General features: G+C 49.2%; 1 protein-coding gene across 1 annotated transcript; it reads right to left on the bottom strand.

The window, feature by feature from the left end:
• Positions 1 to 843: 843 nt before the first annotated feature.
• CES4A (carboxylesterase 4A) lies at positions 844 to 15,877 on the bottom strand. Its single transcript, XM_070451189.1, has 13 exons — positions 15,400 to 15,877; positions 11,978 to 12,179; positions 7,849 to 8,205; positions 7,370 to 7,523; positions 5,704 to 5,808; positions 5,522 to 5,626; positions 5,359 to 5,397; positions 4,715 to 4,855; positions 4,132 to 4,206; positions 3,591 to 3,744; positions 2,804 to 2,932; positions 2,518 to 2,590; positions 844 to 1,594 (listed from the first exon to the last, which is right to left on the bottom strand). The coding sequence occupies exons 1-13, from the start codon at positions 15,455 to 15,457 to the stop codon at positions 1,453 to 1,455; spliced, it is 1,734 nt and encodes a 577-aa protein (XP_070307290.1). The 5' UTR covers positions 15,458 to 15,877; the 3' UTR covers positions 844 to 1,452.
• Between the last annotated feature and the right edge of the window lie 484 nt (positions 15,878 to 16,361).

Raw genomic sequence — 16,361 nt, forward strand, 5'->3', positions numbered from 1 at the left:
CCTAATCGACATTATAGTTTATGGCACAAAACCCATGGAACACTACACTCATGTTCAGAGCATTTTTCACATCATCCAAAAGGTGGTAACAACCCAAATGTCCATCCACAGATACATAGAGAAACAGAATGTGGTATGTACATACAATGGAACATAATTCAGTCTTAAACAGGAATAGAACTCTGAAATATGCTACAACATGTGAAGACATGCTAAGTATAAAAAGCGAGACATGAAAGGACAAATACTGTATGATTCCATTCACACGAAGCTCCTGAAATACTCAAATTCATAGGCTAGAAAGTAGAATAGTGGGTACCAGGGTTTGGATGCATAGGAAGCTATTGTTAAATGGACGCTGAGTTTCAGTTTAGGATGATAAAAAAATTCTGGAGATGGATGATGATGATGATAATGTAAATTTACTTAATGTCACTGAAATTAAAATGGTTAAAATGGTAAATTGCATGTTGTGTATATTTTCCAAAAATAAAAAAATCCATTAAAAAATCCCCAAATAGAACAAAAAACCTATGGGAGGCAGTGGGGTTATGCCCAGGTTGCAAGAGAGACCAGAGAGTAAGGAGTCTGAATGCAGCACCAAGACCTCACCCAGTGGACAAGTGAGTGTGGAGTGTGGATGTCCTGAGAGGTGCACTCGAGACAGTGAAAAAAAAAAAGCCAGGTGTTCTGCAGCCCAGGCAACTTTGCAGCAGCTCTCCTTGACTGAGTGAGCAGCGCAGGCTCAGACCAGCAGAGAGAAGCCAGTAGTGCTCCCTCCCTCCAGGGACTCAAATCGAGAAACCATCCGCTTCACCCAACTGTTTCACAGATGGACACAAATTCAGGGCAAGTCAACGTGTCTTTATTAAGGACTGTCTCTGTGGCCAGGCTTTGAAGGGGCCCTGGGAAAAATCAGTATGGAAAGGGGAGAATATCCCCAGCTGTCAAAGCATCACTCCTTATAACATATAACCTGCCCAAGGCCTCAGTCCAATGTGAAAGGCATAAGGTTGAGCAGGATGAATGGCGAACAGCAAACTGTTTGCAATGGTGCGGCAGTGGCAATCTGGGTGGATTTCCCATAAGGAGTGGCTTGAAGTTGACCTTGATGGATGGGAGGATTTGGAGAAGGAAGAGAAGCATTTGTTCTGAGTCTGGGTAGCTGGGCAGAATCTGGCAGAAAGGGCCTGGACTAATCCAATGGTCAATGAGATAACTGGACATCATGGGATGACAGGCAGAAGAGGGTGATTCTGGTCCCCAAACAGGCTAAGGCTCTGTCATGGAAGGAATATGGACCCTCTGCAGGACCTGGACTGGGGAGGGCAGGATGCTTGTCCCAGATACGTCCACGGTTACGGTTAGTGTTCCTAAGGCCTGCATGGTGGGACAATCCCTAAGGCTCCCTCCTGCAGAGCCACTCTCAGAATTGCCTTGCTTTTCAGGTCCTTAATTCTGGTGTAGCCTCTTCCAAAAGGCCATCTTCTCCTCCCTGAGCATCACACCCACCCTTGTGGTTAAATCCAGCTGCAGGTACTTCTCATCCCTGTTGTAGCGTGGCCAGTAGGGCAGCTTCCCACCATTGGGGTTTCTGCCCGGGAGGAAGGAGAGAGGATTATTTGAGCTCGTCTTCATCTTGCCTCCTTCTGTTACTTTTCCCTCATTCACTTTCCCTTTGGGAGGTAGGGTTCAAGAAGGCCTTACAGAGATGATATTTAGACAGATCTTTAAGAAAGAGGAGGAAAAGTGTGGTGGGAGGGGACTTTGAGGCAGAGGGAACTGTATGTGCAAAGGGTTGGAGGTATGAAGGCCCAGGGCTTTTGGAAGAAACACAAGTACAGGGTTAGGTGAAAATATAGAGTGTGTCAAGAGAATAGGTGTGGAGAGGAGATGAAACTGGAAGGATTTTGAAGACTTTTGTTCCAAGTGAAGGGGATGGGACTTTACCTGGGAACAAAGGGAAGCCATGAAGTTTTAAGTGGGTGAATTGGTCAAATGATATTTCAGAAAGATCCCTTGAGTGTCATCAGGAGGATGGAGAGAAAGGAGAGAGAACGTGGAGATGGAAACTAGTTGCAAGACTAGCCAAAGCTCAGCTCAGAAGTCATCTCTGCCAGGAAGCTGCCCCTGCCCACCCCAGGTCAGTCAGACACCTCCTCTATGCTTTCATAGTGCCTTCTGCTCCCCTAACACAATTCTCATCATGCCAGATGGTAATTTAACATTTTTGTTAACCATTAACAGGCTGCTGGCAGATGGGGATCATGTCTATGATACCCTTGAATTCCAGCTCCCAGTATTGAGCTGGCCACAAAAAAGCACATTGGCAGTGACTGTGGAATGCTTGAGTGAATGAAGGATGTGGTCATGGGACAAAGAGAGGCACATTCTAGGGACATTTAGGCCTGGGTGCCTTTTCTATGGGACACACAAGGACAAATATCTGAAACAGCTGACCATTGGGTCTAGCGCTGGTAGGAAGACCACCCACACGTGTTGGGGGATCAGACTCACCCTGAGCGAGCAAAGTTGGCCCAGTATTTCATCATCTGGAGGCTCAGTGCCTTCTCCTTGCTTGAGGAATGGCCTGGAGGCAGAATGGAAGGTGGTGTTTAGAACAGACCATGGGGTGGGGACATCCCACCCCACTGCTTCCGTGCTGGGATGCTTTCATTTGGGAGAGTATTCCAGATTAAGAATTTGCAAGCTAACTCCCTGTGGTCAGCCAGGGAGGGTGGGGTCAGAACACAAAGATGGAGAGATTAGACACCCAGTGGGGAGTCAGGTGGGGCTTCAGCACCTTTGGAGAAAGGACTCCCGAAGATGAAGCCGATCTCATCTCCATGGTCTGCCCCATCAGTGCGGGGTTTTACGATAGTGCCAGGAGCGTAGTGCTCAAACTCGTAAAGATAGACAGGGAAGCCAGCATCTAGGAACAAGGAACCCAATGAAGGCTGCTGAAAAAGTCTCAGCCTTGACTTCTCATCCACCCCACGCATCCCACCCACTTGCATCAATCAGGAGAAAGAGCTTGGGCTTCAGAATCCAGGGAGCAGATTCGAATCCTACCTACACTACTCATTAGTCATGTAACCTGGGGCAAGACACCCAACCTCTCAGAGCTGCAAGTTCTCATCTGCAGACTAGGGACGTGAAAACAGTTCCTGGGATTGTGGTAAGCCTTCTTCTTCCTTCCACTGAACCTCTCCTCTCTCTATTTGGCACTTAAGGTTCTTCCGTGTCTACCTTCTCCAGCCCCTCCTTTGACCTCTCACCCATGTGTTGCCCAAGCCTGGGTCAGCCTGGGCAGGATCTCCAAGATACCCCTACAGAGGCCTGTCCTTGCAGCCAGGAGACCTTCCCTGACCGCCCTAGGTTGTTTCCTCTGGGCTGGCCTTGGCCTTGCCCTCCTCAGCCCTAAGGAACAGCCTCTCTTCTCTGCAGTTGATAGCATGCTGCCTCTTCTGTGGCCACTTGGAATTCTACATCAGCCCAGAGGTACAGAGAGGGTGAGTGAGTGATTGGTCAGCCTAGTGGCAAGCAGCACCAGTGGACAGGGTGTGGCCACTCTTGAGGCCCCCACATACTGCGGTGGTAGCGGGCAGCCTGCAGTGTGGAGTACACAAAGGTAGCATCCCCAGCTAGGTCCATCACATGTTTTTGTAGCATCTTCTGGTCATGGTCATCCACATCACTCAGGTACTCCTCCATCACCAGTGGTAACTGCTCCTTGGTGACATTCTAGGTGGGGAAGTCACACCCACCCTGAGGTGTGGGGTGCCATCTGGGTCAGAGGTAAGCACACCAGTGACTTGGATCCAGGCTCGGCACCCCCAGGAGTTTTTGGCCTGGGTGAGGGGGGGATGAGGAGCCTCCTGGGAAGGTCTCCCCCTTTGACAATTCTTACCCCAGTGTTTTAGCTGCATGAGAACTGCCTGCTGTGTCCCCAAGGAAGTCTGGAGAGCCTTGCCCAGTAGCAGCCACCTGATCCCATGCAAAACCCCAGGCCCCCCCAAGAAACATCTCTGTCCTGGCTGGGAGCCCTTTGTGAAGAGCAGCCACTAGGTAAAAATAGGGAGGCTGCCTTGTCCAACCAAACAGAGCACACATGATAGCACGGCCCCTCACCAACAGGGTGCTGATACTCCAGAGCAGCTTGATGATGGTTTCTTTCCTCAGATGGCTCATTGGAAACTTCACGATCTGTTCCACAAGGCAAGGGCCCAGGTGTAGGCCAGGCCCAAACATTAGGAAGGATTCCAGCTGTGCCACATCAGGCCCCAAGGCTCTCTCAGAGCAGGAGTACCCATGAACTTTCAAGCACTCCTGCTCCCAACCTCTCCATCACTAACTTGGTTTGGAGCTGCAGTGCGGGCTGGAAGGGCCCTCCTGAGCTCGGGCATCTGCCCTGATCCACCCGGCAGCAAGGGAGGGACCCAGGATGTACAGCCGCATGGTGGGGAAGGAATGGATATGAGGACCCATTCACACTATGAGTTAAGGATTTGGGGGGCCCCCAAACCTCCAAGAGACCACACTTCTCTCCCTCTTATTATTCCTGTACAGTTCTCACTGCACAGGGACTGTAGGAGGCTCCCAAACTCTTGGGCATCCCCAGAGAGACCTCTGGAATCTGATCTGGTACCCAGCACTGCTCAAAAGGCATCCTCTGCTACCCTTACTGTGATGGGCATCCCTCCTTTTCACTTACAAAAGGCAAGAGCCAGTTGAACTCCAGACTGTTGACACCCAAAAGGTAAGGCACAGGTGCAACCTGCCCCTGAATCAGGACCTCAATGGGGTTGTCTTGGAACACTACACCATCCACCACGGGGCTCATGAACCACACAATCTATAAGAAAAGGGGGTTTCCAGCCAATCCTCCCACTTACCCTCCTAGGACCCCATTGGTCTAAGATGCCAGCTCAGCAAGTTCCAGAAATTACTCTAGCTATATGTGCTTTGACTGGGAAAAAGCTGGGGCTCAGTCAACCTGGTGTGAGAGAGGATTAGCCACAGGCAGGACCAGGCTACTCAGACTCAGGATTCCCCCATCTCCCACCCCTCAGCTGACACCAAGAGGTGCTCACATAGCGCATTCTCTCATCTCTTGAAAATCTTTGCTAAGACTTCTCTTTTCCTTCTATTTAAAATCCTACTCCTCCCAACATGCCCAACCTCCTTACTCTCCTTTTGTTTCCATTAACTTATCTCCTGAAGAAGTGAATAATTCATTTATTTATAGTGTTTATTGTCTGCCCCCAGTGGAACATCAGCCCTGTGAAGGAATTTTGGCCTGAGTATCGTAAGTGTCTGGCTCACAGGAGATGTTCAGACAGGATGGGGCCTGCTCACCTCTTGAGGGTCTTCCTGGAAGTGCAGTTTGAAGAATCTCTGTGGGAAGAGAAGAGGATGGGACTAAAGGGAATCTTCTACTGCATAGTGCCTGGGGAGGCTGGGTACCAGGTCAGAAGGATGCAGGCAGCTGGGTCAGAAGCTGGAAGGAAGTTCTACCTACCATCTTCTGGGAAACATGCATCACCTCAGCCCCTGATAGTGTTCTCAGGCAGTCTACGAGAATCTTTGTGCTGTTGTGATTGCAGCCTGCCAGCTGGGCAATCTTCTGTGAAGAGAAGAGGTGCTTGGGAGTGTGCCCATCCTGCCTCCCTTGCTGAACCTTAGGAAAGAGGAGGCACTTACCTTGGCCACCTTCAGTGGATCAGGAGTGATGAAGATTTGGAGTGCTGCGGTGCCACTCTGGGAAATGGCCCGATGGAAGAGACCCCGGGCTAGGGGTGATGTCATCTGCAGGGGTTGGGGGAGTGGCAGCCATGACATGCACTTGGCAAATGGGGACCACTTGGGCAGTTTGGGGTGACTTTCTGGCCTGGCTGGGCTGCTTGAAGGGGCCCAGAGAGGGCAGAAGCAAGGAGGGAGACAGGAGTTCTGGGTTGGAGTCCTAAACCTAGAGCCTGTGCCTTTCACTCTCTGGGCATCCATGTCCTGCTCTGTGCAATGGCCCCAGGGGTCCCGCAGGGTATCTGGTGTTGCTGCAGTGGTTCTGCTGGTGTAACAAACCAATAGGGGCCCCCCTCTGCTACTGGGCTAGGAATATGGGAAGGGGACCCTATGGTTCCCATGACCCGAATTACCTGCACTGATAGCTCTTAGCCTTCCCCTGCTACCCAGGTTGGAGAAGTGAAGTGAAGTTGCTCAGTCGTGTCCGACTCTTCGTGACCCCATGGACTGTAGCCTACCAGGCTTCTCCATCCATGGGATTTTTCAGGCAAGAGTACTGGAGTGGGTTGCCATTTCCCATCCTGTCCTGGGAACCTCAGACTTAATGTGCCCCAAACTTGCTCCAGCCACTCCCCATCTGGGTGTTGTCCCTTATCCACACCATCCACCTGGGCCTTCCCTCTCTCCTCTGGTCATCTGCATGCTGCAGTTGGCCCTGTCCTGTCTACTTGGCCTCCCGCATCACTCATCTATTGTCCATCCTTCCCGCTCCTATTTCAGAACTAGCCTCCATTAGATACACCACCCCTCACCCCAAGCTGGTCTCCAAGCCTCTGTTTGTGCTTCATTTTAACCCAGATCCAGCAGAGCCAACTCTAAAGGCACATCTGATTGTGTCACTCCCCTGCTTAAAATCTTTGCCTGCTCTCCAATGCATTTTCAATAAAATTGCTTAACTTCTCTGGGCCTCACTTTCTTACTCTGTAGAGTGGAGAACACTTCTCTTTTTGTAGAGTGCAGAAAACAGGAATACTTCTCTTTTTGGATTATTGAGGTAATTCAATGAATGAATACACATAAGGTGCTTAGAAAAGTGACTGGCACACAGAATGTGCTCAAGTGTTTGAGTGTTATTACTGTGGCCCACGAGGTCCTGTGTGATGTGCTCCCTGCTGACTGCCCAGCCACATGTCCCTCACAGGGCACCTGACCTACCCTCAAACTCTAGGTGAGCAGTACCCCAGAAGTCAAGGGCAAAGCCCAGTCTCTAACCTAGGCCTGACTCCTACACCTGATCTGTGGCCCCAACCCTGCCCAGAGGGCACACAGGGGTCTCTGTTTCGGGCATAGACCTCTGGGGGAATGTGGAGAGGCAGGAAGTGCTGGATGATCTTTCTGGCCCACCACAGTCATAGTCTTTGCATTGCCTTTTCTGGGCTGGCTTGGTTTCCTCCCTGAATGGAATAGATATCCTTGGCTGTGAGGGGTGGTACCCATGGCAGTGGTGAGGGCAGGTCTGTGGATTGGAATGTTCTTGTATACCCAAATCTGCACAAGTATATGTGCAGAACCCATGGGCCACGCGGTCCTGCGACTGTGCTTAGGTCTGTCTGGACATTGCACTCACCAGTCCCGAGATGCACATGGCCCCTGATGACTGGCCGAACAAAGTCACGCAGCCTGGGTCTCCGCCGAAGGCTTCGATGTTCTTCTGCACCCAGCGCAGAGCTGCAACCTGGTCCAGCAGCGCCCAGTTTCCGCGCGCTTGGCTGTCCCCAGTGCTGAGCGCGCGGGGCTCACTATCAGCGTCAGGAGCCCCGATGCCTGGGTGCTGGGGAGCCCCGTGCCTTGTCCCGCCCTGTCCCTCAGAGACTAGGTCTAACCACCGCATTTCCTTCCTTATAATTGGGCACGGCCCCATGCGGTAGCGAGTACCCACCTGTCTGCTCTAAGTATTAGACCCTCCCTGCCACGCCCCTCACGAGGATACGCCCCCATAGGCCACGCCCCCTTTCTTCCACCCAATCCTCACCTCCTCCGCCTTTAACCCAGGAACCGAGGAGGCCCCGCCCCTGACCCCAGGCGCGGGTTTCCGGTTCCGCCCACCTGAGGAAGCCCAAGATGCCAAGTCTGTGCTGCAGAACCACGACCACCACTTTCTCCCGGGCAGCCAATTCGGAACCATCATAAGTGGAAGCGGAACCCACGAGGAAGGCGCCTCCTGGGAACCAGATCATCACCTGGGCGAGAAGGGCTGAGGCCTGAGCGGGACAGCGGGGTGCTTGAGTGGGATGGTGAGTGGTTGAAGGCTGAGTACTCACAGGCTGCAGAGGGTCCCCGCGCGCTCGCACTGGAGCGTGCACATTCAGGTACAGACAGTCCTCACTGAAGTGCAGCCATTTATATCGTTTGTGTGTGTTGAAATACATGGAGGTGACCTGTCCCCAGGACTCCTGGAGGCACCTGTGGGCACGATGTGAGTTGGGTTTCAGTGCCGTGATGATAGTGGGGAGAATGGTTTCAACCCAGGTTCCAGTAGTGAGGGACTAGAACCCAAAGCAAAATTCAGGCAACGTGTGTGTGTGTGTGTATTCTTGTCCTAGCAGTCTCCACTAACATTAGGTCCAGGGGTAAGAGGCAGGTTGGCATTCCCTGCCTTGCACCTTGCTGTGCCTGTTCCCAAGGAAGGAAGCAGTTCCCTGCTCCTGTTGGAGACCTGTTGGTGCTGTCAAGCTAGAAACCTGGGTGCCCTGGGCACCTCCTTTCTTACATGCCCTGTCCTCCCCTCAGTCTCTATTCTGACTCCAAAACAGCAGTTGAATAGGCTCCCTCTGTTCACTTCAAGGCTGCTGCCCTGTGAAGGCCACCATCACTCTGGCCAGGACTCTGCCCCTGCCTCTTCACCTCCCCTCCAACTCATCCTCCACTCCCTGGCCGGAAAGATTGACAGAAAACACAAATCTGACCATGTCACTCCCCTCCTTATTACCTTCCCTGGTTCCTCCTTCCCCCAGGATAAAGTCTAGGTTCACCCACAATGATGTAGGCTCTCCTTCCCATCTAGTCATCGCTTCCCAGTCACTCTTTGCTCCAAATACACATGACCTCTTGCCTCCCACCTCCAAGCCCCCATGCCTCTGTTCTCTCTACCAAATGCCTTCTCCTCTGCCCAGCAAGCTCCTACTCACATTTAAGGTCCAGCTTATGTGTGTGTCTGCTGGGCACTTTCTCCTCTGGGCTTCCCAAGCCTCTATACACCACTAACTATAATACTGGCTTGGAGTAATTTTGATTGGTTGTTTTTGCTTTCAAAGGGTAGGGATGGAGATGTGTTCATCTGAATCCTGGCACTTGGCCCTATACCTATGTACTGTATGGATCTTGGGCTGTCAGGACATCTTGCCTTTCCTCCATGCTGGCCCAGCCCTAGGGATGGCTATTCTTATAACAGGTGGGGCTGGGCGCATTTGACTGGATACAGGAACCCTGTCTACCTACTCCTCTGTTCCCTTCTCTTGTGCCAGCCTGTCTTCACTGTGTGTATGTGTGTTTGTAGGTGTAATTCACTCCCACCTCCCTAACCCTAGATCATCACCTGCTCCTTTTCAGTCCTTCCCCAAGCACTTGAACATACCTTGGTCCAAACCTATTCTCTGCTACCCACCTTCTCCAGCAACTAATCTCTCTCTCTCTTCCCCTCAAGGCCAAACTTTTCAATAAGTTTTCTTTCCCTCCACACCTACCAGCCTGTTCAAGATCACTGGTAGCCAACTTGTCTCTCTTTCTACAGATTGTCTTTGCTTGACTTCTCAGCAGCAGCTAACGTTGGTGTTAGGATCAGCTCAGTTCAATAGCTCAGTCATGTCTGACTGCAACCCCATGGACTGCAGCACGCCAGGCCTCCCTGTCCATCACCAATTCCTGGAATTTACTCAGACTCATGTACATTGAATCAGTGATGCCATCCAACTATCTCGTCCTCTGTCGTCCCCTTCTCCTCCCTCCTTCAATCTTTCCCAGCATCAGGGTCTTTTTCCAATGAGTCTGTTCTTCACATCAGGTGGCCAAAGTATTGGAGTTTCAGCTTCCACGTCAGTCCTTCCAATTAATATTCAGGACTGATTTCCTTTAGGATGGACTGGTTGGATCTACTTGCAGTCCAAGGGACTCCCAAGAGCCTTCTCCAACACCACAGTTCAAAAGCATCAATTCTTCGGCACTCAGCTTTCTTTATGCTGTCCAATAAATCACATCCAGCATCCCAGCACGAAGGCCAGGGCTCTTAGAGCCTAGAACTGGGGTTATAAGCATTTGAGGCCTCTGTCTCCAACCTGCCACTAAAGCCATTCCCATCAAAGTCACCAGTGACTTCCATCTTGCTAAATCTCTCCCGTCACCTTACTTGCCCTGGTAGCCCCTCTGTGTGGTCGGCCATTCTCTGCTTCTTCAAAGCTTTCCTTTGTTGTTGTTCAGTCGCCGAGTCGTGTCTTATTCTCTGCGACCCTGTGGACTACCACACGCCAGTCTACTCTGTCCTCCACTGTCTCCCGAAGTTTGTTCAGGTTCCTGCCCGTTGAGTCAGTGATGCCATCCAACCAGCTCATCCTCTGCCACCTGACTTCCTTCTCCAGGCTTCTATAATCCCACTCTCCTGGTTTTCCTGCCACCTCATGGGTGACTCCTCCTCCTCTTCTTTCCGGCCTAAGCAGGAGAATGCCCCAGGCCTCAACCCTCATTTCTCTTTTCAGTCTGATTATTCGTTCCTGAGCTGATGTCCTTCAGGCTTGAGGCTTCACACCCCTGACATTCTGATGACTAGTCTCCTTCCAGCTCCCTTTGTCCAAACCATCTATTCCACATCTCCACATGGATATCTGTTAGACGTGCCAAACTTAACATACCCCAAAATGAACTCTTGTTTTGCCCAAACGTGCTCTTGTCCTAGTCTTCTCCATTTAGGTAAATTGCGCCTGTATTCGCCTTGCTGCTCTGCCCCCAAACTAGTCATTATCCTTGATTATTCTTCTTTCCTTGTGACTCACATCCAATTCTCCAGAAAATCCTGTCAATTTTACCTTCAAAATACATCTGGAGCCTGACTACTCCCACCCATCTCCACTGTAACTACCCTGGTTAAAGCCACCGTCTCTGTGAGAGCTTTCTTTCTCCCTGTTCTCCCCTTAATTACCACCCACAATCTGTTCTAAGTTATCCAAAAATTCTTACACCTGACACTCTGTGTTCCAAAACAGCCAGTGGCCAGTATTCCCACAACTGACACCCAGATGTTTATGCAAGGGACACCACAATCTCGAAACTCCTGATCCTCAGAGTTCCAACAATGGTTTTTGCATGTTCTGTCACCTGATCCATGGAGTTCCGAATAACAGTCATCACACAATATTCAGAATGCCTAGCCTTCTCTCAGTGATGGCCAGTAGTTTAACAACCAACACCCCAGTGTTCCAGTAACAGTCAATCATGTTCTAACAGTGGACATCCTGTTTTTTAACAACTAGATACCCAGGTAGTTGTAGTTTTTTATATCACCTGACACCCAGGTTCTCACAGTAGACATTTTTCTAAATCCAGTAATTTATCCAACCAATGCTGAACAGTGTTAGTGTTCATCACAGAATATTCTGGACAGTGCATTACTCAATGGTCTGAGTGAACAGTAAATATACTTGTTTTTGGTAAACTGCCAAGCCCAGTGCTTCAAAGGGCAGTCATTGTCCCAACATGCTCATGTGATTCAGGCCCAGCTAGGGGTTGCATTAAGACCCTGGGACATTGAAACTGCAACTGAGTCCAGGTTTCCCCATATTCTGCCGTGAAGGGCTGGGGGTGACATGTGGCCTTCTTAGGTTCAAGTACCGAGGAAGAGGGAAGAGTTCAGGGTTCTGTGTGTGTGTGTACTGTCCCTTACACACATTTAGGGAAACTCAGCTCCCCAGCAGATCCTGGGGGTACAGTCAGTATGTACCTCCTCTTTGCCTGGAGCCTTCCCACAAGAGAATAAAAAGCAGCCTTATCAGTGCCTTAAGTACCATTTAGACCAGCTACTTCATTATACAGGTTTGGAAACTGAGACCCAGTATGGTCCCCAGGCTTGCCTGTGGGCACAAGTGCGCTCTTCAGTGAGTTGTTGAAACCCTGGCCCAGAAGCGGGCATGGGTTCACCACGTTGCTTGGGATCTGCCCACCTCCCAGCCCACAATCCTCTGGTTCTTACGCAGGGGCGTAGGTGGTGGCATCTCTGATTCCTTCCCAGGGCTCTGGGGGTTCTGGGGCAGCAAACCTGCGGGCACCCACAGGAGGTTTGGAGAAGGGAACTCCTAGGAAGACATTGATGGGCGTCTTCCCCACGTGTATCTGCTTTCCTTGGAGTGTCCCATATTTGGTATCCACTAGAGGCTCCTTGGTGTGCAAGGCACCTAGAAAGAGAAGAGAAGGGTCACCCTGGACACCAGAAACACCTTGACTCATCCGCCACAGCACCAGCTTGAAGCTTTTCACAACTGTGTCATTGCTTACTTCTTTTGTGTTCCTCTTAGTAATTTTATCTAGTGTATTTGATTTAAGATATCAAAGCTATGTTTGCTTGTTTGTTTTTCCCCTTCCTGAAGCACCCCTGTCATTTCTTTCTCCTCCTCCCCCTTTATCAAAACTGAATTTTTCAGGAATTACCTGATGGTCCAGTGGCTAGAACTCTGCACTCTTATTGCCAGGGGCCCAGGCTCAATCCCTGCCTGGGGAACTAAGATCTCACAAGTCACATGGTCAAAAAACAAAAAGCTGAAATTTTCTGTGCCCTGGTTCCCTGGGGGCTCACCCTACAAAATGACAGAAAGCAAATCTAATCAAAATATTATCGAACTTGATTGGGCATTAGAATCCTCTGGAGGAATCATCAGGAAATTCAAATTCCTGGGTCCCATTCTACATCCTCTGAAAGAGAATCTCAGGTTGCATCAGGAAATTAGATTTACAGCCCCTTCTAGGAGATTTTGATGCAACTCATTTTTCGAATAGCATTGATATAGCTGAGTGCCAAAGAATTGATGCTTTTGAACTGTGGAACTGGAGAAGACTCTTGAGAATCCCTTGGACTGCAAGATCAAAGCAGTCAATCCTAAAGGAAATCAACCCTGAATACTCATTGGAAGGACTGATGCTGAAGCTCAAGCTCCAATACTTTGGCCACCTGATGCGAAGAGCTGACTCACTGGAAAAGACCTGATGCTGGTAAAGACTAAAGGCAATAGGAGAAGGGGGTGGCAGAGGATGAGGTGGTTAGATAGTATCACTGACTCAATGGACTCAATGGACATGAATTTGAGCAAACTCTGGGAGACAGTGGAGGACAGAGGAGCCTGGCGTGCTGCAGTCAGGCAGCAAAGAGGGATCAAAAAGAGTTGGACATGACTGAGCAACTGAATAACAACAGTTGGTGTGGTAAGAACACACCCTCACACCCTAGCTGCAGGTGGCCTCTCTGCCCATGTCCCCAGGTGTCTTACATGAGTAATATCTGGGCACAGAGAACTGGCCGTGATAGTGACCCTTCAAACATGGAGGTGTGTGCCAGTGGGGGCAAGGGACCATCTCAAACCTCCTCTGTGTGTGTGTAGTCCCTTGCAACTTACAAGGCCCTTTGTCATGGTCCTCCCATGTAGGCTTCTCAGTGGCCCTTGGAGGAGTGGGGTGGGGCCTTGAGGCCCAGAGATGGTTAGTGACCAGCTTGAGATCTCATAGGACAGAGCCAGGAGGTCAAGATCTATCATATCTCTCAGATTTGCCCTGAATTCTGGGTCCACTCATGATTGAATAGCTAATGACTATGACTGACTGATCTTCTATTATAGCTTGGCGCTCTGCCAAACACTTTTATGCTATCTCACCTCATCTGCCTAAAAAAATTTATAAGGTAACTGTTTTGTATTTTCCTACTACACACATGTGGAAATGGAGGTTCAAAGTGGTATACGACTTGTCCGGGGTGACACAGACTGTCTCACATCAGAGCTCTGCTTAAACAGCAATGCTTTACTGTCCTCACCCCAGCCTCTGGGAGCACCTAAGCCTGTGAGAGTGCTCTCCACCCCTGAATCGGAGCTGATGAGGTGTGTTCCCGGGCCCAACTCCGCTACCCTGAGCCAATACGTAAACACTTAGGAAAACAATATTCCATGGTTTTAGAAGTCATAAAATACGAATTGAAACCAAGAGTTACAATTTCCACTTAATAAATTAAAAACAATGGCACCTTGACTTCCCTGGCTGTTCAGTGGTTAAGACTCTGTGCTTCCAATGCAGGGGGCAGTGTGGTTCCATCCCTGGTCCCACATGCCTCCCCATCAAAAAACCAAAAACATAAAACAGAAGCAATATTGTAACAGATTCAGTAAAGACTTGAAAAACGGTCCACATCCAAAAAAAAAAAAAAGAAAGAAATCTTTGAAAAATGATACACTCAATTCTGGCAAAGATGCAATGAAAAGAACACCCACATATGCTGTTGGTGGAAGATAAACTGATACACCACCTTGAAAAAATAATTTGGCAAAATGTATAAGAGCCATAAAATATTCACATGCTTTGACTCAGTAATTCCACTCTAGGTCCACCCTTATGAAACTAGTCAGAAATGTATTAAAAGAAAGACTATGAATTACAGTCATACTTGCCATAGTGAGGACAAGAAGCATTATTTGTATCTGGAGTTCAGGAAAAGTAAATGTAATTATGAACTCAAGTTATAAACTATTTATGCATGATCTTAAGTGAAAAAAAACAGAATAAAGTTGTTTAGGTGCTTATATCACAGCTATATACAAATATGCAATAAAAAGACTAACAGACAATGTGCCAGAATGCTAAAGTTGTTTTAGCAAAGTTTCAAGTTAAAAAAAAATTTTTTTTCAAGTTAAAAAAATTTTTTAATGTGGGGACTTCCCTGGCGGTCCAGTGGCTAAGACTCTGCACTTCCACTGCAGAGGGCTCAGGTTTGATCCTTAGCTGGGGAGCTAAGTTCCTGCATGTAACCAAGAAAAAAAAAAATCAATGTGTTAATATGGGCAAAACTAAATTATGATAGCCATCAGAATGGTGGTGGTTACTTGGAGGATATTGCCTGGGAAGGTGCATGTCAGGTGTTGGAAATGTTCTAGATCTTTTTTTGTTTTTTTGGCCTTGCCTCGTGACATGTGGGATCTTAGTTCCCCGACCAGGAATGGAACCCACCCCGCTGCATTGTAGCACAGAGTCTTAACCACTGGACCACCAGAGAAGTCCTGAAATGTTCTAGACCTTGATCTGGTTGGTGATTACACGATGATTTTACACACACGCATACACGGAGATACACACACACACACACACACACACACACACACTAATATAAGATTTTTAAACAGCATTAATTGTATAAAGAATGTAAGTATATAATCATAATTATAACATATACAGTTATGTAAATTATAAGATATATTTTATAAAAATGTAAATATAAATGTCCATGCTCCCAGCTGCCCACCACCCCCATCCACCCAGATCTCTAAATGTCCCTACCCTGCTGCCCCCAGGAGAGGTTGAGCTGGGGACCCGTCCCTATGGCTTATGTCCCTCTTGAACCAGGGAAGGGTAGGGGCTTACCCCAGGCTGTCTGCACCACCAGAAGGAGGGTGAGGCTCAAGCACAGGATCCAATTCATTCTCTGGCCAGCCAGCTCCTGCCACAGTCTGGGACGATGTCCACCCCGCAGATGTCAGATGGCGGATGTATCTGTGGCGAGCTGGGCTGTCCGACTTTTATCTTCTTTTAATCATCAATAGAAGGTGAGAGGGTGGGAGAAATTGTAACCAGCTCTCCCATCAGCCCACAGCCGTATCTCTGCGTTGGGGTGATAAGTCACTGTCAATAGTCTTGGCTCTTTGAAAAGCTGACCAGCCTGTAACCCCTTTGCAGTTTGCTCATCTGTGCAATGGGCTTCAAGTTGAGGTAGTGGGAGTCAAGCACTGAGCACCAGTAGGTGCTAAAGTTGGAGCAGAAGACCTGAGCACTTGTTTCTTAGCCCCCAGGTTTCCTCCCTGCGGATTTAAAGGCCCCATTCCCCCACCCACACACACATACACGGAGGCTTCCCTCCAGTTTGTGCAGTCCCTTTTACAGGCACTCCCTAACCCTTCTCACACATGCTGACTTTCTCAGCCAGGACCATGTGGGTCTGGAAGCAGCCATGATGTGGAAATCCAAAACTGGGTGATGGTGGTCAGGGACCAGGGGAAACCAAATAAATATTCAAAACAAAACAAAACTACCCTATCCTTTGACTAAGAAATTTGGTCTGGGAAACCATCCAAAACACACAAAAAGTTGTTTACAGGATGAGTGTCCTATAGCCTTGTTGACGACAGCCTCACCTCAGTAAGACTGTAGGGGATGGGTGAAGAAGGATGTTACACCTACAGAATGTAACTTATGCTACACGGTCAGTAATATCATGTTCTGTGAGACTCTAGAGTAGCCAATGATTTAGCACTGGTTATGAGCCAGGCTACTGGGCTTGGATCCCAGCATTGCCACTTACAAGCTGTGTGACTCTTCTGGACTCCAGT

This window comes from Odocoileus virginianus, chromosome 20 (assembly GCF_023699985.2).
Source record: "Odocoileus virginianus isolate 20LAN1187 ecotype Illinois chromosome 20, Ovbor_1.2, whole genome shotgun sequence".
Taxonomy (NCBI): domain Eukaryota; kingdom Metazoa; phylum Chordata; class Mammalia; order Artiodactyla; family Cervidae; genus Odocoileus; species Odocoileus virginianus.

Bases quoted from the DNA above. Each gene is read 5' to 3' on its own strand.
- CES4A (XM_070451189.1), bottom strand. From the start codon at position 15,457: ATGAATTGGATCCTGTGCTTGAGCCTCACCCTCCTTCTGGTGGTGCAG. The intron at 2,933-3,590 runs GTATGTGGGGGC...CCTTGTTCCTAG, and splicing joins GGCTGCCCGCTACCACCGCA to ATGCTGGCTTCCCTGTCTAT. The intron at 2,591-2,803 runs GTGCTGAAGCCC...TTCTGCCTCCAG, and splicing joins CGGGAGTCCTTTCTCCAAAG to GCCATTCCTCAAGCAAGGAG.